The sequence below is a fragment of the Carassius carassius genome, chromosome 20 (genome assembly GCF_963082965.1).
Source record: "Carassius carassius chromosome 20, fCarCar2.1, whole genome shotgun sequence".
Taxonomy (NCBI): Eukaryota; Metazoa; Chordata; class Actinopteri; order Cypriniformes; family Cyprinidae; genus Carassius; species Carassius carassius.
The window spans coordinates 24,673,528-24,696,041 of NC_081774.1; the positions used below are offsets into that span (position 1 = coordinate 24,673,528).

Here is a 22,514-nt window from a genome sequence, read left to right on the forward strand (position 1 = left end):
ATTTGAAACGTCTTTGGAAATGGCTTTTGGTAGAGAAATGAACACTCAATTCACAGGCAACAGCTCTGGTGGACATTCCTGCAGTCAGCATGACAACTGCATGCTCCCTCAAAACTTGTGACATCTGTTGCATTGTGCTGTCTGATAAAACTATACATTTTAGAGTGGCCTTTTATTGTGGCCAGCCCAAGGTGCACCTGTGCAATTATCAAGCTGTTTAATCAGCATCTTGATATGCCACACCTGTGATGCGAATGGATTAACTCGGTAAAGGAGAAATTCTCACTAAGACAGATTTAGACAGAATTGTGAACAATATTTGAGAGGAAAAAGGCCTTTAGTGTTCATAAAAAAAATCTTCAATCTTTGAGTTCAGCTCATGAAAAATGGTGGCAAAAACAAAAGTGTTGCATTGATAATTTGTTCAGAGTGTGTATATATGTATATGTGTTTGTGTGTATATATCAAACGATATGATCATGCACATCTCGTCAGTAAAGCCGGTTCCATGATTAGCGTTAAATCCCAATTACCTGCTTTCAAATGGAGCGGCAGTTAATACATGATTAATGCGGATAGGTCACCCATTCAATTGATAAATTAATGGCTAGTTAAAGATGTAAAGGAAACTGAACTATAGTATTAATTAAAACTAAACTGACCCTAACAATCAATATCTTGCTCTCCTTATGTTTCTGTGTGTATATTAACACAATTCGGCAGCAAATGAAGACTGGAGCCAGGATGTGGTTTTCCAAAAAATCTGTTTACTTCAAAATCAGTCACATAAATCACCATTTACACAACTTGCTTATTTTACACTGCTCATTTAAAACATTACTTACTTATATTACACAGCTCATTTGTATTACATTGCTCACTTAAATCACATTAATCACTTATATCACATTATATTATTATATTATATATCTGTGCTGAAGTAATGTTCGGCCATGATGTCAATCAAGTTCAGCTGACAACTGAATTTGAGTTGGCGTAGCTGTCCCCATCTCTCTGGGGTTTTATTTTTTTTTCTCAGCTTTTCACATTTGATAAAGATATTAACCTGTTAACCAGACCCCCAATTATGAAAGTGCCCTACCTAATTTAAAATGTCAACAGTTCCTTACTTGTTTGTTACACACATAACTTTTGTGTCTTTAGAAAGAAGACCCTTTGGGCTTTACTTTTTATCAACCAGAGTTGTTGATGCTCAAAAATATTAAAAGTTATAGACACTGAAGTGCCGTAAAAAATTGTACCACACTTAATTTTTTTTAAATTTGATATAAAAATACATGTAATCAGTCCTGGAGCAATCTATAAAAGTAATGGGTTGAAAGTCACATGTCTCATTTCTATTTCAAATCTGAAGAAGATGCCATGAAAAATATGATTCCTGCAACCATTTTTCTGATACTGTCTAGCCCCCGCCCCCCCCCCCCCCCCACCCCAAATATAAAAATATTTACCTGTACTGAAGGTTTCTACAAACTACTTTAGTCATAGTTTTTCAATTATAAAACAATAGACAGAGACTTAAACATCATATAAGTGATATTATTTGAGCACTAGAAAAATACAATAAGAATAATTTGAGAATAAATTTACAATGAATTCCAGTCATATAGCCAAATATCATGTGTTGATGTGCTGATGGCCAGTTATAGAGATGGTAATCCTAGAGATGCGCCATGAAGTCAATAATCACACTCTATTCATATAGTTGGTGTTCACATTGATAGCTGTGATTACACAGTAATAGCGTGCTGATTTGCGCTCAGACGGTAATCATGCAGATACAGCCACATTCAACATAAAACACACTCACACATATATGAAAAATGTAAAAAAATATAACATAAAGAAAAAGCAGATCGCTAAGTTACGCCTCCATCAGATGACAGATGCGTCACAGTGCGCGTCACGAGCCGTCACGCGAGAGCGCCAGAATACAAATAAACAATCTTCCGTCTATTTTTCACTTTTTATCTTTTTTTTTTTTAGTGGATCATCTCATTCTGTTTGTGACACTGTTTGCTACAAAACCATGCTGTTTTTTACTACCAAGACGCAGTCTTCTGAGCGTGAGTTATTCCATAACGGACACAAACAATACTGTCTCTGAAAAACTCAAACATAGACAAAGGAATTATCATCAATATTACAACATTATTGCTTTGTTGGACTTAACATGCTCCATGAGATGTCGTTCAGTGGACCCTTATCTTTCTAACTAAACTGGGATTTACAGCTGTGGATGTGTTAGACTCGTTATTATGACAAATCTGGTATATACTGCATTTTAATTCTTCATGTTTTGATGTGTACTGCTTGCACAAATGTACCAAATACATTTTTTATAAGCTTTCCATTGAAAAACAGTGATCTGTCGTCGATGCTTGAGGCTTAGATCTTTATAATGATATACAGTTTGTCAAGATGAATTTTATCTCGTTTCATTTAATCTATTCGTAAACATTGACACGTGCAAACAAGGACAGTTCCGTACGCCAGTGTCCAGGTGCACGTTAACATTTTTTCTTGTTAAAATTCAAAATAGTTTTACATTTTATTGGGTGTCACTGTTCCCACCAATTCTTGCACAAGTTAAGATTACGCATGATGGTGAAAGCACGTTAGTGCAAGCCCTCCTGGAACTCATAGAGATTACATTGCAGTGCCTGCAGTTTGAAAAAAATGATATTTAAATGGGTCAATGAGAGCAAGCCAATGAGAGCACTTGGCAATTTTCATTCTGACAGAAATTGGCTAAAAAGGGGCGGTACTACACAAAACGTGACTAGACACTGATTGGACTATTTAGAGGCAGAACAAACAGACTAGGATAGTGAAAGCTAGCGTAACACTGTGGTTGAATGTGAAAGGAAAAACATCTCTTCCTTTTGCGCTTTATTGATGCGCCACCCAATCGCCCTAATGCAGAAAGTGGCCCTGCTCAGGAGATCTCAGATCATTTCAGGTGATTTCAAAAAAAAAAAAAAGACATTAAAATTGAGTTAAATTTTATAAGCAGATAAAATGATATTGTCACATTGCTCTTCCAATATATTTCATGTCTTCAAGGACCTATATTAGACATTGCTTTTATTTGAGATGGGAACCTGTTAATTATGGATTGTGTTTATGGATCGAGTTTCTCTTTTGATAAAGTAAATTTCATGGGTCACAGTTGTGGGCAAGGTTATCATTAGCAGCAGTTCTTTCATGTTTCCCAAACAGAACAGGCTTTTATCAGACACCGACTCAAGAGAAAAGGTGGTGACAGGAATAGCCAAGACCACATCTATGGATTCTGACCCTGCTTTCAAAATCTATTGAGAAACTGACCAGCAGTTTGACCCTGTCAATAGCCAGCTTAATTTGTGTTCCATTGTGTGGCCTATGGAAGATTTGAAAACTGATATCCAGTGTTAGTTGCCCATTGTAGCTGTAGATAAAATCAGTCGGTACCTTTGTGCAGTAGCTGTTACCATTGCACCACATCTTAACATGTTAACCTGGTGTGAAGCATCTATTATTATTACTTATGAGGATTTTTCATGCTGCTCAGTGCTGCATAGTGCTGGTTTAAATGTCAATTAGCAAGGTTTTGCTGGCATCTCATTAGACATGCACACTGTGTATTCAGAGGTAATTTGGAATGTATTATTGATGTCCTGCCATATCTATTGGCAATCTTTTCAGAGGGAGGAGCTTTAGCATTGTTGTTTGAGATGCCATCTTACGCTCTAGATCAATAGTTAAGCTAAGTCTAACAAGCAACTTCAGTTTAATTCACTGGTGTTTATGTGCAAAGGGCTTTATCTGATTACGTGGAGGCATGCATGACTATCACAGTGCTCAAGCCAGTGTGGTGTTGACATGCGAATGATAATGTTTTTGTACTATCCAGTCTCTGCAGTAGGCTCTAGTGCACTAATGAATATGTCAACAGATGAAGCAGAAGAGCGTGTTTATTGTGGCTTCTGGTGCAAGACAGGGGACCGGAGCCTGCACGGGAAATCCTGCTGGCTCTCTTAGATGTGCGAGCAGTTGCCATGGTTTTAAGCTCCCAAGGGAGTGAAGACAAAATCAGCCAACTCATCCGGCACCTGTGGCACATCTACGAAACTGTTGTATGGAAGAGGTATCTTCAGAGTGCCACTGTTAAAGGACGGGCACTGTATCCACATCAAATGGTAATCCGTACCAGGAGAATACTTCAAACCTTTTTTGTGTTTTTTCAGTTATTGACAAAATAACAAAAACTTCTACTCTTTTGATAATATTGGAAAACCTTCTTGGAAGACTGGAGATTGAATGTCATTGTAGAATGAAGCATGTTTCGATGCAGTTTTCACTTGGACTGGCAGCTATACATTTTATGATGGCCTTTAAATCTGCTATCTTGGACACTCTTTGAATTGCACAGATGGCTTCAGTGGAACCAAGTAGTGCCAACTCATAATTTGTCTAGCAACTGATCGGCATCTTTGAGTTTGTATACCCATCATCATAAGACTAAAAAACAGCAGCTAACTGTGTAGAATATTTTTCTTTCTTCTCATTACTTTATTCTCTCTGGTGCGTCTGAATCGAAGCAGTGTTTGATGGTTGTTGCTGTTTCACGGAGTTAAGTCTTGGGTGGAATGGAGTAACTAGGGTCATGACTACACGGCACACTTGAGGCTATGTCCTGATGAAATCCGCCGATATGTCTGGCACAGGAAGCCACGCTCATAATTAAGGAAGTTGTTTGGAACAGTTATTAGACATTTGCTAGAAATGTTTTCCTGTTTTTGTCATGAACACGCTCCTGGAAAAGTGACTGACGTGCATCCATAGTGCATTTGCAGTGATGAACTACATCTTTGGTGGAAACACCCTGTACTCCAGGGGAAGTCGAGGCAGCAGCACCAGTTCGGCCCATGGTGGCTCATCTGGACCCAAGCTCAGACAGTGGTCCATACGTAGTTCCTCTGAGGAGACTGCAAAACAGACGCCGTCCCGTTGGCGCCGTGTTCTCTCTACCCTCACCCGGCTCAATACCTTCACTGATTGCATCGTATCAAGGACAAGTCAGGTAAGTTCTGCAGGCTCATGCAGAGGTGCCATGGGATACAGACTTCAAGTCATAATGTTAGCTTTCAACTGCAATGACTAATTCTGTCTATCAAATAAACTTGCGTGCTATTTTACTGCCAGTCTACGGTTTTCAGACATGGTTGTTACAGCTGAGCTAGCAGTTTTAGTGTTTTGCATAATTTTTTTAATTCTTAAAAAATTCTTACAAATACTTAAATGTCAAAATATCGTTGTTATTAAAACTTCTTAGTTCCATTCCATGGATTCAAGTGAGATTCTGAGCTCTGCGGTTTAAAAGTGACTTTGCAGCGGAGAAAGTTAGTTGTCAGATGACAGGCTGTATGATTAGTTATTCTAATAATTGTTTTAAATCAGTGAGATTTACCTTAAACTGTGTGATCAGCGCATATGCTAATATGCACAGATAATGCCAATACATGTGGTAGCAGAATTTCTTTCCCAAACTCTTGTTCCTTCTTAATTGTAGTCAGCTGAATATTAATTGATATAATAGCAGCAGTTCAGCTGAATGTCTCTAAAGTCTCCAAAGCATACATGCATGTGTTAATATTATGGCATGGTCTTTAAGTAATAGATTTCCAATAACTTTTCAGTTAAACTTCTTAGGGGTTGACAATATGACCAGAATCTTAAATATTGTTATTTCTGTATGTATAATTGACTGTGACAATGATACACATCATCATCAAATTATTAGGATTGTCACTGCAACAAATTTTTATAAATTGAACTGAAGATTTCGTAATCCCTCATATGGTGATACATCACATTAACAAATATCTTACCAACATACAGCTTTAAGTATGTCCAATTTATCTGCATACATACAAGCGCACGCATATAAAACAAACTGCTTTATTATTTTTTATCTTTGCCAAACTATATAATGCATTAAGGCATTGTGATCATCAACACCAATAATGTCTCAATAAAACTACTTTGAAACTATATATATTGTGAAAAAAATGCTTTACAAAAAAAATTGACTTGTGAATCTAGCTATAATAGTAGTAGCAGCAACTGTAGTAGTAATGTTATGAGTAAAAAAAAGGGTTTGTTGCATTGACAAATTAATTGTCATTACTGTAATTCAAAAATGTTTTATTTTTAAGTAATTCATTAAGTGATGACAGTATCATGTTTAAAGTATTAATATAAAAGTAAAAATCATTGCTTGACTAAATGAGTTTCATTACTGTATTATAAAGTTGCAATATAAAACAATTAATTTTTGGTTAAGGTTTGATCTTTAAGCTAAATTGATTGATTTTTTATTTTTAAATAACCCAGATATATAGGTATTATTTAGTGCTATGTCATCCGAAGTGATTCCTAACAAAATCATGATCCTAGCAAATGGGGAACTGTGTATTTTCTATACCTTGTATGTTCTATCTCAAAGATACCAAAAGGTGTTGGTATTATCTGTAGATAGTTGTGATCATCAATTGTCCAAGAACATTTTGTTGGTTGTGTAGCCAGTAGATGGCACTAGAACTGCATTGTTTCTTGAGGTGAAATAGCGTGCTGTACGGTTGGTCCAAATCCTGACTACATCTTTGCAGTTTTGGATTAAAACCTCTCAGCTGCACCTGAAATAGCCAGAAGTTGGTTAAAACATGGTCTACAGACAGCCATAGAACTATTATTAATGTTACCATCTTACTATTATTATATTATAGACTGATTCTCTCTTCTTCATTCTGAAATCTAATGCTTTGTGCTTGGCACTGTAATATTACATGATTAAAATGCACTTTAACCTGCTCATTGTACTCAAGTTCATCCCAGCTGACATACATACTACTCTAAATGCTGAAGCAGTGGTTGTTAACAGCTTGGTGCACTCACACTCATTAATTCAAATCCACTTATAAAATCAGCCTCCAATCCAATCACCATGAGTTGTCATGTCAACGCAGCTATTCTAGGCCATTTATCCATTCATAATATTCCCAAAGGAAAGATTCTTTGCATCTATACACTATGACAAGCCATCTGTCACAAAAGTAGTCATATGCAATATGCATTAGTTTGTGTGGTGCTTTATATGAATTATTTTCTTATTGAGCAAAAATGAATTTCAAACATCAAAATCTATTCAGCTTAATTAATTTATATATAATATTTAAGTCAACCTGACTATGATCTCACACAACAACACCAAAAAGATCCCCCTTAAACGTCATGCTGACTCAAAGAACACAGGGAGGTCAGATATTATTAATTGTGTAGGTGAGGAGCTGTTTACTATATGGATCCCCCTCACACTAGGTTACAGTTGCTCTGTGTGTTGGCGCTGTTTCAGCAGGCTGGTTTTGTATGTGAATCGGATCTCAGCATTGATTATTCATGCCAGGGAAAAAGCCACTCCATGCCTGATGTCATTTGCCCATTGGTGCTTTCTAATTGACAAAGAGATGAAAGGATGGGTAAATGAGAGAGATACAGAGAGCGCAAGAGGATCATCGTGCACACAAACGCGTGAGAGCCCGGACTGAGTTTGTTGTGAAGCGACTGCACCAAAATACCGCAGCTTTTTCACCATTGAGCTGGTTGTCCTAAAATTCAACGCCATTTCCTCACATTTAGCTCACCTGCCGACCATGACGACCTTCGACTCAGACCATGAGTATGGATGTCGGAGAGCAGACAACTGTGAGAGGAGGAACGCCTCTCATGCACGGGTCAGCCTCAGGCAAAACCCACCGTCCACCTCCATCCTTAAGCAAACGCATCTTCAGCAGATGGTGACCCAGGAGGGCTCCATCCAACCTATATGCTACAACTCTTGCTCCCTGCCATTAAACATAGGAAAGACCAGGACTAAGTTTCTTAATCTGCGTGACAGTGTGAAGAAGAGCCCCACTAAGAGCACGGCCAAAGTGAGTGGGCCGGGGGAGAGGTTTTCTCTTTGGCCCTCTGTGTCATTTGATAAGGTAAGTTAGAGTAGAGGAAGGAGCAGCTCTGCATTTAGACATTCTTTGATCATTTGATCAGGATGCTTTTCTGCATCTTGATTTGGTTCCTCCTTTAGACTCATGATTGGTGAGCTCTGTCACATTTTTGTTGATCTTTATGACTCAGACATATCTCTTTCACTGGTTCTGTGGAAATTGTGGTCTTCCAATGGATATTTTTGCTCATTAGTGTCTGTCTTCCATTGACAATAATGGAGTGGTGTTTGTCATCACCTTAGTGTTTCAGTGCCTCTGTTTTTTCACTCCATTTCATTGTGGTTTTCCAGTCCTGCATTCCTTGAATTGTCTTAGCATATTGTATTGTTGTGTATTATATATGAATCTTTTTTTCCTTTTTGAATGTCAGTTGTTGTCAGGTCGATGCCAAGCTTTTTATCTGCTAATGTGTTTTGTTCCATGTAAAAATCATTTAGAGCAATTAATCCCACAATTAAAGGTCTATAGAGGAACGTTTAAGTGGTACTCCAGTCAATGCTATTGACAAGCTCTAATTTTAGTTTCTGTGCAGACCGTATGTTTGGGGTTTTGGTACCACAACATTTAAATTCCCATCAGTATTGTTTAAAATCAAGTAAATCCAATGTGCGTGTTTTATACAATACAGTTAAAAAATTTGGGGTCAATAAGATTTTTTGAAGTCTCAGGCTGCAATAACAACAGTATAGTTTTTTTGTGAAATATTACAATTTAAAATAATTTTCTATTTTTGTATATTTTAAAATGTAATTTATTCTGTGATGGCAAAGTTGAGAAAAAATACACACACACACACACACACACACACACACATATATATATATATATATATATATATATATATATATATAATATAAAAATGCAAAAACAAATGATATATATATATATATATATATATAGCATTTTTTTGCATTTTTTTATTATATATATATATATATATATATATATATATATATATAAAATAAAAAAATGCTATATATATATATATATATATATGCTAAATTGAGAAAAAAAACTAATTTGAAAAAATAGGCTTATTGACCAAACATTTGAACTGCTCTGTGTGTGTGTGTGTATAAAAGTAAATAATAATTATGTAAATGTGTATTGGTTGACCAACCGGGATGTCTCCGATTTCAATGAAACATTAATTACATTACATTTGTTAAACTGCTGCTCAATCAATAGTAGTTATATTTTTTTGTAAAAAACTGTATTTGTGAATGTGAAACATTATGTTTCACATTTTATAATGTTTTACAACATTGTCTTTATTATATTTTATTACAATAATCACAAATGTTTTTATCAAATGTAAAATATTTATTTATTGAAAGCTTCATCCAAAATTTGGCTCAAAAATCTGAGGGGGCATGTGTTCCCATAGTTTGAATGGGCATGATTTCGCTGATTTAAATATTAACACTCCTGTCCAAGCACTAAATTAGTTACTCCTGAACACTCACAATACTTAGATGTTGTTGTTCTGCATAAAAAATGGCATCAGTGCATTCAGATCTGTCCAAAGGGATTCATTGAGCCAGTCCAAGCTGTTTTCCATGGTAAAATGTCAGTTTATTTAACTAAGAAATAAAACGGATGCATATAAATCCTGTATGGCCACACTTCAAGCTTTCTTTCTACTAGATGGAGAGTTAATTGTGAAATGTCTGCATATTGTACATCATTGGCTGAGTATTGCCTGTGGTGTGCGAGTGTTGCATCAGAGAAAGGCAAACTCCTCCAAGCCATTACCCAGGCTGGATGTCAGATTGTGACATGGACTTATGCTATCATAGTGTTACAATGTGTGGTTTCTCACTCATGAATATGTAGAGACAGTTCATCCCTCTGCTTGTCGTCACCAAGCTCAGAAAACAAGTAGCACTAGTCTTAATAACTCTATACAAACTTATGCAGGTACTCAAATGCAGCCGCTTAGCAAGCAAATGCCCCTTGTAACCAACATGCGTTCCTCTTGTACTTTGGGGTTAACAAACCTCAATATTCAATGTGGCATTAGAGTTGACATCAAACGTCCTTGCCAGTATTACGCTTACTATAAATGTTGACAGTTTTAACTTTTAACTAACTCTTTAAAACTACTTCTTGCCAAGAATAGTTGACCTAAAAAAATAAATGCTAATTCCTGCTATGGAACCTATTGTTGTGTGAAGTGTTTGCAGTTGCACAGAGTAGGTTTCAGATCAACTTTATCTACATCTATGTAGACTAGAAGGTTCCATAGCAAAGTACCCTGTGGCTCAACAAGGGATAATTTACACAAAAATGAAAAATCTTGTGTTATCAGTTACTCTAACATGTAATAATTATCTTTATCTTTGAAACATTTTTTTTGCTTTAATTCACATTATAATCATAAATCAATGCACATACATAGAACACATAAAATATGGTCAATGGCATCTTAGCTACACTTGCATTACCCATTAGAAACCTCATTAGTTATTGTGTGTCAAGCCAGCTTTTTTGAGCTTCCTCTTGCCATATTTTATGTGCTTTATGTATATATGTATACGTGTTGATCTAGGTTTATAAATCTAGATTAAATCTGTTCATCATATAAAGTAATTGTCTCTTCAGTAGACTTAAACTGGGATTAAATCGCTCAGTTCATATGGGTTACTTTTACAATGTCTTTATGTGTGAAAAACTATCCCTTTTTTATATATATTTTTCATTAAACAATTTTGTTACAATATTTTACTTGATGCAATCTTTTTCTTGACAAATTTGTAACAAGCTGATAAATGTTAATATGCAACTATAAAAACTCAAGAACTAGAGTAACTTTGTATGTCAGGAGTGTTTATGTAAGAAAGCAGTGTCTAGAGACTCATATAGCTTTCACAAAGACGGCCACAATGACAGTAACATGAATGATATACTGTGGAAGTTGTATTGCACAGTCTAGCCACGGATGTATGCGGGCACTGTTTGTTTTCATAATTGTACCATGTGTGGCTATGTGGATTATGGTCTCATTATCATTCACATGCTCATTTCCATTCTCTTCTTCCATTCTCCAATAATCACAAATGAAGCGTCTTGCAGCTCCCCTCTGTGTGACACCCCCCCCACCCCTCAGATATTCTTGCTTACACACTCATACAGACACCCACTTGCACACATCCCCATGGTGATTTCAATGCAGTGTTGTGCAATGTTATGTTGTTGTGTATGTATATGTGACTTGACCTCTCCTCTTCCATGCTATTGTTCAGCAGACAGATGTTGTACCACCCTCCACTCTCATAATCCCTGTGATCCCAATCTCCACTGTCCCTGCAGAGCCCGCTGTCATCTCTTCATCAACGTCACAGGTCTTTTTTTCTCTTTCTCTATTTTCCCTCTACACCCCCTCCCTCCCTTATTTTTGTGCTCTCTTCCTGTTGGTCATTTTTTCTTGATCCCTGCCATTCCACTGCTCGTTGATGGGCCTGAAGGATTATCAGCCCCAGAGTCGGGTAAAGTACCACGGCTCCCCTTGACTAATAGCATCTGCGTGTCAACCAGCCGGAGGAAGTGGAAAGCCCCACAAAAAGACAGACAGAGAGATTGAGCAAGCAAGCGAGAGAGAGAGTAGATTTAATTTTGGGTTACTTTTGGCTCGTAATAGCATTCATGCTTCAGCATTGCATGTTCTACAGTATAAAATGCCATGTACGTATGTATGCTGGCAGTGCTGTGTTAATCTGGTGTGAGTGCCAGTGGTGGTATATGTAACGTCATGTGGAGAGTAAGTGAACATACCTTTGCTATATAGAATGATGCTTAACATTGCTTTTTCACCTTATCTGCTAAATGCAACAAATGGAATGGAAATGGATGGAATGGGAAATGTGCTGAAATCCATGCCTTAACTAGACTGTTTTCTCTTGCAGGCAAATCCTCCCCCTGTCGTCGTAAATACAGAGAGCTTGGATTCAGCTCCATATGTAAGTGTCCTTTTCACTTGTTTATACTTTTTTAAATTTTGATATTTTGGAATTCTGAATTCCCTCAGAGCAGCATGCCACATAGTTCTATCAGTTTCATTTTTATAGCAGTTATTATCAAGTTACTTTAGGTAATTTAGGTGAAACTTTAGGCAAAAAAATTGCAATAGGGTGAGATTTGCTATGTGGGAGTTTGAATTCAACATGAAGTAGCATTTTCTTTTTACTTATGTAATGTCATATATTTTAAAGTGAAACTGCATATTTAGCAAGAAAAACATATATAGATGGCATCTTTGGAACATGATTGAGAATTTGGAGGATGGTGGATAGAATGTGATGCCTAAAAACAAGTGTGTACGACTTGAACCTGCTCAGACTGCTCCGTGTATGACATCAAAGTACCACAAGAGCTAATAACCTTTTTGTAGTGGTATTTTAGTAGTTCCTTATTTTATAGTAATATTGTGAAATATTATTAGTAAAGATGCACCGATCGACTGGCCTGGGACCAGAATTAGCCGGTCTGCCAATTCCCAAGCCGGTCCATTTTGACGTCACACTTACGCTCATATCCACTTGTAAACATGTAGTTTCATGAGATAATGATTCTGATTTTTATTGCATTCAGTGTAAATGGCGATTGATTAATTTATTTTTGACGTGACAGATGAGACTAAAAACAAAGCAGCACAACAGCACACACAAAGTAACTTTAAAGAAATATTTAGATTCATACAAAAGTTATAGATTCATGCAAAAAAAAGATATTTATAAAATATGATTTAGGTAAGCAACACGACCAAGATGTTTCCTCGAATATCAATATCAACACAGTTGCAGTGTGACACTGATTTTACAGTAGTTCATTAAACAAGTAAAATTAAGTGACTTTTAGACAAAATATTTTAGACAAAAGATTGACAGTTTTTGCTCAATTTCGCTGACGAAATCATTCCAATCAAAGCCACAGCAGTGTGTCTCCGAGCAACACAGCATTGTTTTTATACAGAATGAATCCAAGTTTTTGAACGAATCGATACAGTCATTCATTCAGCGGCCCATTCATTTCCATCGTTTCTGAACGAATCAGCTGTCTGAATGAATCGGTTGAATGAATGACTAAATTACTCATTAATACAGTTATTTGCCACCTACTGGTACTTTGGTCATATTTAAAAGTATTATTGCATTTGTATGTAAAAAAAAAATATGTAAAACATAAAATCTTAACTATTTATTTATGCATTTGACATTTTGTGGTGTAAATGCACTTGTCACCTCAGCTTCATCAAACAGTCTGTGGAAATAAATCTAATGCCACTTCAGATGCAGTTTCTGCATGCAGTGGAAAGGTGAAAAGTTTGTTGATACTAATTTCATTTGAATGGTAACAACAACAGTTTTTACTAAATAGCTGAAAATAAAGAAAATTGTAATAAATGGCTATAAATGTTTTGGGGAATGTTATATGTAGACAAATGTTGTTGTTGTTTTTTGGGGGGGGGAATTGTAAAACACCCAGATACAACTTTGTAAAGAAAAAAATCCAAACTTCAGGGGTTTCTGTTTGAGTACACAGTAAAAAAACACTCAATAGTTGCTTGCGTTTTTCTTAAAATTCTGGGAATTCATTAATTCTTAGAGAAAACAAAAGGAAAACTGGGAATTTAAATTAGCTAGACTGAAACTTCAAGTTCTCCTGTTTATATTGATATATGACGCTTGATGCTGACTTCTAGAATAGGTCTTAAAAAACAAAGAAAAGTGCAGGTGTGTCAGGTGCCCCAAAAATGTTCTGGGTCTTTAAGGGTTAATAGGGTTCGAGGGGGGGGGGGGGGGGGGGTGTGGTTACCATTTAAAAAAGCATAGTGGGAAATGACGTTTTGTTACATACAGCAACTCATTTCAAGTTAATTGTTATTCCTACTTCTTTCTAGTCACACAGAGCACTTTGTTTTGAGATTGTCCAGATAGGGGGAATTGTGGGTAATGTTTATTATGTAAAAAAAAATTTGCATTGAAATGTGCATAGATTTTTGTTTGTATATGCTGTCAATTATAGTTCTTAGAGAGAAAATCGGAATCAGCAAAAATCGATATCAGCAGGTCACACTTAGAATTGGAAATCTGAACCGGCAAACTTTCTATTGTTTTACAGTAGTACCTTATTTACTAGTAGGTCTTTAAGAGTACATATTACTACTCAAGATTACTTAAGCCCCTTTTACACTGCGATACCGGCAAATACACGGCTAAAGTGTTCCGGCAGTCATTCCCTAGTCGCTAGATTTTGCACTTTCACACTGACAGTGATTACCTGGGATATGTGCATGCTTTCACACAGAACCCGTAAAGATCCTGTAACGACATTTGACATCAGGGCGTGACATGTAATGTACGAGTCGAAAACGCTAGGCACGTTATACTTTCACTCAAGCTAGTAAACGATCTCCGCATTAGCGTGGAAAGTGAGGAAAAAACTGATCTCTGCTTCATTACAGTTTGCTCATATTTTTTTATCGCGAACGTTGATCTTCCTTCAAAACAGCCGGTAAAAGAGTTGCGTGATAACGTGCGTCATCACTATGATACGGCATTAGATCTGACTTTTGTTCACACTCGTCCCGGGACTGAACACGGGAATGTTACTAGGTCCCCGACCCGGGTTCAGTGCCGGAATCAATCACGGGACGCGTTTGCTTTCACACAGAAGGCGATCCGGCAATGTTCTGGCAATTTGCTGGGTCTGACATGCAGTGTGAAAGGGGCTTTATTTGCACCTTTTTAGGGTAAATAAGATTCAGAGTTGTCCCATTAAGGGCACTGCCCTAGTGACAAACTGTTGTACCCCTTAAAGTAATATTTTTCCCACTTGTTTTATTGGATTATTTTATCCAGTAGCTTATGGGGCATAGGTGACTTGAGCAAAAAGTCACTTCAGAGTCGAAGCAGATATACTTAATTCAGCATGGGGGCATAAGATATTTAATTTTGTTGAAAGACTATCAAGTCAAAAATGGGATAATGTTCACTGGTATCTTTAAGCATGGAAATTATTGTAAATGTTCATCAAGGAAGTCAATATTTAAAACACGTTGACAAAATTCAGTCATGTTTTTCACTGCACTGCTTGTAACAGGGTACCTCTGGACCTCATGTTAGCGTAGAGTCTGGAATATAATTTGTGAGGCCCATTAGTCAAGGGTGGTGTTCATTCAGCACTGTAATGAAATTACATCTCTTGGGTTTGTTTTCCGCTTCATTTCCCTTGAGTCTGCCTGTGGAGTAGCGAGGTCAGTAGTCTTGATTGTGCCACTCAGGAGCACTACGTCTGTTTTTCTTTTCAAGCACCACACATTCAACCTTCACTTTAGCCTTTATGCTGTATCAGCAGTTCCACAGGTTCTGGGTAGCATACAGACTCTCACAGGACTTACCGTTGTTTTGTCTTATGTGATTGGGGACTGTAATTGACTCATCTGGAAATTATGTTGTGAAGGCAAGCAGAGTGAGAATAATGTTTTTAGGTTGGCTTGTTAGAAGAAACTACATTATGTGGGCAGTGTTGCTGTGGCTCAGTTAAGATGAGAATTAAATAAGGCTAATGACTCTGTCACTGAATTTATTTAATTTGTTGTGATAATGTGTTGAATATTTGAAGATTTATTATATGGAATGATATTCCGGACTTTATTCAAAAGGAATTGCAAATTGTATTTGCAATTGCTTTTTAAATTTGTGGACGCATAAAATGTGACATAATCCAAACGCAAATGCAAATCGCTTTTGCATTTGCATTTTCGTTTAAGCGAACGCACAGTGTCTGCCAAATTTAAAATGGAAATGCAAAGTCCGTTTGCAATTGTGTTACCCATATCTTACGAGTTATGAGCCTGTCATATTTAAATAGCAATATTAATTACCACATTTGCCTTTTCACTCTCTCTGCACTGTGCATAAACTGCCAAAACTCAAATGGAATCGCATTTCCTTTTGCATTTGAATTTCCAACGTCTACACGGAAACCTGTCAATCAAGTGACAGGGGTGGGGCCATTTTATTGGTTTTTTTCCTGTTATTGAATGAAGTATATATCAGATAAAATAAAAATGATAAATATCTGATCATCATCCATATTGTTGTTTATATTACACAACCAAGGCAAGGACTGACGCATTTGTATTGCATTCCAAAGAGCTCCTTTATCAGCCCCACAGTGTAAAATGAAACCATATCCGTGCTGACTGGCCCGGAATGAAACGGTTAAGCAATCGGAATGAAACGGCTTATGGAATCGCCCATGAGTGAACGTCATGTTTCAGTTCATCTGGAAGAGAAGTCAAAAATGCCAAAGACCTCAGCTGTGTGGGAGCACTTTAGATTGAGTGAGGACAAGACAAAGGCAGTGTGCCAGATTTGCGATTTGAAACTGGCCTACAACAGCACAGCATAAAAAGAACGTACAGTAGCCCAGCCTAATAATAATTGGTTTATATTGAAAGTATTGCTCTTAACAGACCTGTGTGTTTTGTATCACTAGTGCAGTGTCTGTTCTTATATTATGGTTATACATTATGTTCTTGGCGTAATATAAATGCAAACAGACAGACACACAGATTCCCGCCTTTATTAGAGAGAAGAATATGTTCAGCCCCTTCTTCTAAAGCTTTGAATATTCTGTGTTGATTACAATCGAAGCTCAAAAAATGGTATTTGGACCAGCCCTAGTCCACGGGAAGGTTTTGTTGCGAAAATTTGACAACCCTGCTCCCGTCTCAAAAGAGTGCGAAGCTTCAAGAGCTTGTGCTCATGCCTCCAAACGCAATTTTTAACTTCCACATTCCTATTCACGATCATTCTGGTAGCACGTGAAGGCAGCATTAGTGAAAACTAGGGCTGTCACTTTTAGTTTGAAAATCGATTGCACAATCGATCGGACCAACCAAAAAAAGTTTCGAAAATGAAAATAGCGAATCGATTAATCGATATTAATTTTAAAAGAATTAAACAATTAAAAAATATAGATGTAACAAAACTCACAAACAAGCAGAAAAAGAAAATAAAGAATTCCGAAAGTGCAGTATGCGTTGTGAAAGCTAGACAGAAAATACCAGCAATTTTACGCACCTATAAGACCCAGTGACGTCGAAAGCGACCTCTTATACTGCGTTCACATCAAACGCAAATAGAGCGTCTGGCGCGAATTATTTGAATGTTAAGTCAATGTAAAGACGTGTTTACGCACGTCTGGAGGGTATCGCGGCGTGGTAGACGCGAATTCGCCTCATTCGCGCATCTAGTTACAGGAGATTCTGTGTTATGAAAAGGATCATTGCAAGCTGACAGCGACCGCCTTTGGTGATGGAAAATTGCCAGTAATACCCCCACCTTGCGCAGCTGTACCTGAGTGTCCCTGGGACATCAGTGCGGTCAGAGCGCGTCTTCTCAACAGCTGGACATATAGTGAATAAAAAACGCTCTGTTCAGGACCCCGAAAATGTTGATCGACTTGTTTTCCTGTCCAATAAATTTGTAAAGGGTATTTTTGGGGCCTGGAGAAGTTTTGTCATGCCCTGACATTTGTGCTTTTTTATCAGTTTCTAATAAATATCTAAATGGCTAAAGTCTAATGTCACTGTAATCAGCACAAACTGGGCTACAATTATATGTGAGCAGCATGTATGTACATGATAGTTTTTTTGAGAAAAAAAAATGTTATGTGTGGTTAGTGAAAAACTAAAAATGTTAAATCACTTGAATAAGGCCATAAAACACATACAGAACATTGGTTCCCGGGACTTTTGAGAACTGGAGCTTGTAGCCTATAATTTTTCTTTCTAAATTATGTGAAAATCATCTTGTTTACTTACTGACTTTACTTACTACATATTGAATTAAATTTTCTAAGACACGTTTTGTTGGTAAAAGTCATATGCGAGTAGGCGTCAACTATCATGAATATCATTGTGATTTAAACCTGAGAAGACAATGAGTTGCATAATGAGCCTTTCAGTCAGGTGTGCCACTGAGAGGGAGCAGTTACAAGAAAGAATGTAAGAACAAAATAAATGTATATAATTTTATGTTTGTAGTTTATTTAGAATATATTTAATTATCCCACAACATAATTTAATATCCACTTGGGAGTGCAGTTAAACAGTTTATTAGGAACAATCATAGCTGACTTTCAAATTGAATTTTTTGCATCAATACTCCAGTCACACAATCCTTCAGAAATCCTTTTAACAATCTGATTTTCTACAAAAAACATTTATTGTCATTATTATCATTATTATTATTATTATTAATGTTGAAAAGACCTGAAAAATATTTTTTCAGGTTTTCTAGGGGGCATAAATTGAAAGAACAGCATTGTTTGTTACACTTGTTACATTTACATTTGTTACATTTATATTATTTACATCAAGCTTTTGAATGGTATAGTATTGTATATTGTTATTGAAACTTCATAATGAATTATAGGAATTATAGTTTGGAAAAAGTCTAACTAGTAAAATGTTTACACGTTATGTGAAAACTAGTACAAGTATATAAATAAATAAAAAGAGACTTATGTTTATGATTTCTGCTGAATAAAGTGCTTCATTCTTTTTTTCTGAGGAAATCCAAATCTCAAATCCTCAACCACATCAGACCTTTATGGGGTGAATTATGTCTTATTCCTCTCATCGCGAAGCAAACAGTAAAATAAATAAACTTGAAGAACAGTCTCGCTGCGTTGTCTTCTGCTGTATGGGCTTATTCAAGCCGCGCGCTTCAGTGAAACATTAGAATCCGAATAGCGTGTTCAGCGTGGGGACGTGGTCACATTAGAAGATAATGAAGGGAGACGTGAAAAACTGACATTGCGTTGTTTTCATATGGATTACTTTATCACAGAATATTTGTTTTCGGCAGCACTTGTTAGTTTAAAAGTAGACATTTCAAGCTTTCTAACGATATATCTCTCATGTCTCTTCGTTGAGTATTCACTGAGTTACAGTTCATTTTAATGATACGTGTCTAAATGAAGATCAGCGCAGACAAAGGCTGCAGACAGCACACCTTGTTTGTCATCTTTATTTAATAAGTGCACAAAATTTTGTTGTTATGTCTGTATACAAAAATAGTAGACCCTTTACAGATTCGATTGATGTATTGCTCTTATCTGTACGATCAAAACTGAAAGTGTAATTTAAGTTATTTTTGGGGTTGTCAGGAGAAAATGCCTCATAACGCGTATACGCGTTAATCGACTTCAGAGGGTTAAGCTTTTGCTACAGTGAAGCCTGTTCATTATAACAAAAAGCAGTCAGTCAAACATATATGGAAAAAAACACACTACTCAGTTTAAATATGTAATAAAAATCTGTGCTGTTAAGTGTCACCGTACCACCGTGATGTTATGCAAAACATTATGTTTATGTGGATATTGGAACGCGAGTGAAATAGGCTATAATCAGGGTTCTAAATTAACACCCGCCAACCCGCCAAATGCGGGTTAAAATTAATTTTGGCTGGTGTTAATTAAAACTTACTAGCCAGTTTGGCTGGTGATCCATGGTATTAGGCTCTGTTCTCGGTCATTTATCCCCCTGGCAGCACTTCCTACATTTCCCATGAACACTGTGCTGTAATGCTACGTGATGACGTTTCATATGCCCATTGGCTGCACGCAGTTTGCGCAGTTAAACCAGCGCGAAAAAACATGGAAACGAATAGAGCGTCCATCAGAAAACACAAGAAAGAAGAACGAATGGAGCCAGAGCAGGGAACATAGACTGAAAGAGGAGGGAGTTAGCTATTAAAGAAAAAAATTAAGATTAAACTAAATGCGGCGGTGGTTGGGACAGATTTCTGGGAGCGAAAAGAGGAACGAGGCAGGGGATGAGGATATTACGGAGCCCCGCACGTCACCTGTAGGAGAAAAAACAATCAATCCGTGGCGACGGTTTTGCAATCCGTCCCCTCAGTTTATAAACCGTACTCACGAATTCATAAACTGTTCCTTCGGTTTAACAAACCGTGCCCACGAATTTCCAATCCGTGCGCTCAGATTTTGTAAACCGCACCCTCGGTTTTTTAATCTGTAATTTACCCCCGAATTCATAATCTGCGCGCACACTTTCGCAATCCGTTCCCATGGATTTGTAAACCGTACTCACAGATTCATGCAGCAAGCTCCTACGTGTTAACATACAGTTTTAATGAATATTATTATGTGGAATGGGTCTACAGCAAAGTGTCTTAAGTGATTCTCTATCAAGTGTAGTACGACGTGGAAAACAAAGATTTAATAAGAAAGATGTGCATCAAAATCTTGTTAAATTTGTGATAATCTTATAATAACACTTGATTATTATTGTACAATAAACCTGCCATTGTGACTGACTCTGGAGTAATTATTTTTCCTCTTTTGTAAGTTGTTTTGGATAAAATATTCTTATGCATAACCTGTATAATAATATATAATAATGATAAAAATAAAAAGTTTGTAGGCTAAATAAATGATTACAAGACAGTAAAAATGTGTGTCATAAAATAATTCATGAATTGCTTTATTTCTAAATAACCTTTGACAGTTTTGGAAATGCTTGTGTACAATTCTTTCTTAACATGAAGACTTATTTTTGTGATTTTATTATACTAAGCTCCATCCACCCCACCCCACCTGCCGGAGTTAGATGCATGCTTCACTGTTAATGCTATTATTAAATAATTAGGCCAAAAATAACATTGCATTCAGTTATAGAGAAAATGAATGAAAACATAAACGGCATATTATTTGTTTTGTATTGCTTTTTACCCTTATTTTCTTCTTTTTAGCGTTTATTTTTTTGGCCATAAAACACAGGCGGCTGTGTCTTATCCTATTGGTGATTAATGTAAAATAAACGCTAAAAAGAAGACTATTTTGTGAATGCTGATTGTGGTCTCGTTGGATACCATAAAAAAATAATGTTTAATAAACAGAAATGAATCTGCCGGTGGGGGCGGCGCCACAAATGCGTGCCAGTTTACAAATCCGTGGGAATGGATTGCGGAAGCGTGCGCACGGATTATGAATTTGTGAGTACGGATTCAAAAACCGAGGGTACGGTTTACAAAATCTGAGGGCACGGATTGGGAATTCGTGGGCACGATTTGTTAAACCGAGGGAGCAGTTTATGAATTCGTGAGTACGGTTTATAAACTGAGGGAACGGATTGCAAAACCGTTGCCACGGATTGATTTTTTTCTCCTACAGGTGACGTGCGGGGCTCTGTATTACGGACAGAGAAACAAAGAAAAGAAAATTTAATGCCAAATGGCTGACGGGTCATGAATGGCTTGTGTTTGATCACAAGAATGTCGTAATGCTTTGTCAGGATTGCCGCATGTAAATTACGCGAAAGAAAAAACAAAACAAGCAATTTCGTGGTGGGAACTAATAATTTTAAATTTGAGTCAGTGTATATTTTGTTGTATGCATTGTACTTTATATGTGTTTTTCATGCCAACAATGTTAATAAAATGATCAAATGCATTCAGTGGCACTCATAATTTGTTATTTTTACCGGAAAAAAAAATGGCTAGTGGAAATTTTGATTGGCTGGTGATCAAAAAAGTTAATTTAGAACCCTGGCTATAATAAATATGAATTTGGCATTCAAATACATCATGAATACGGAAACATTTGATTTTATGCCGATTGCGAAACCCAACGTTGGTTTCAGTTTCATTTAGCCTAAATTAATTTGTTTTGGCTTGTCATTTATGTTGTTATAACTTCTTATAGGCTATTTTTTATTTTTGTTCTTTTTTAAATAGGCTATGTTTATTGAAAGGATTTGTTGTGGAGTGAGGGGAACTAAAATATTATAGCTATGTTTATAGTGTTTATTATAATGTTTGTAAACATTTTGCATCATTAGGCCTGTTTCTGAATGAAATAATAAAATGCAACTTATTAATAGGCTACGCGAAGTATGTTTTTTTCTTTCTAAAAAAAACTAAAAATATATATGCATAGCCTAGCCTATTTTAACAATGCAGCAAACCTTTTTAAATATTTTAATTAATAATTTTTTTAAACCGTTTAACTGATTGTATTAATCGCTCAAAAATTTAAATGGTCGGTTAATGGTTAACCTGTTAAAATGAACATCCCTATGCTTGATGCTTACTTTGTCTGGAGTCTGGACATTTGAAGCAATATTTGCACAACTCCAGTGCTGAGTCTGATGTAAAGTGTTAGCACAAAGTATACTGTTGGTACAAAGTTATATTTGTTGGTGCATCCCAACACACAACAATTTTTTAATGGCTCTTTGGCGCTGACATTGTACCTTCAGCAGCTACAGCAAGAGAAAAGCAATGGCGGACCACAGCTTCTCACTCAGGGCTGTGAATATGCTAATAGGGCAGAGAACGTCACAAATGGGAGGGACTTTTACCAACTTTTTAAGATTTTTAAGATTATAGGCTGGTTTGCGGCCACACTACT

At 36.6% G+C, this 22,514-nt stretch overlaps 1 protein-coding gene across 17 annotated transcripts in view; it reads left to right on the forward strand.

The window, feature by feature from the left end:
• The window catches only part of dlg1b (discs large MAGUK scaffold protein 1b), a 181,761-nt gene that overhangs the window by 116,589 nt on the left and 42,658 nt on the right, over positions 1-22,514 (forward strand). For 9 of the 17 annotated variants that reach the window (XM_059502265.1, XM_059502267.1, XM_059502270.1 and 6 more), the window contains 2 exons: positions 11,312-11,410; positions 11,972-12,025. In XM_059502265.1, the coding sequence (XP_059358248.1) occupies positions 11,312-11,410; positions 11,972-12,025 (153 nt within the window). The remainder of the gene's footprint in view (positions 1-11,311; positions 11,411-11,971; positions 12,026-22,514) is intronic. The other 8 variants (XM_059502269.1, XM_059502275.1, XM_059502277.1 and 5 more) reach the window with 2 other exon arrangements.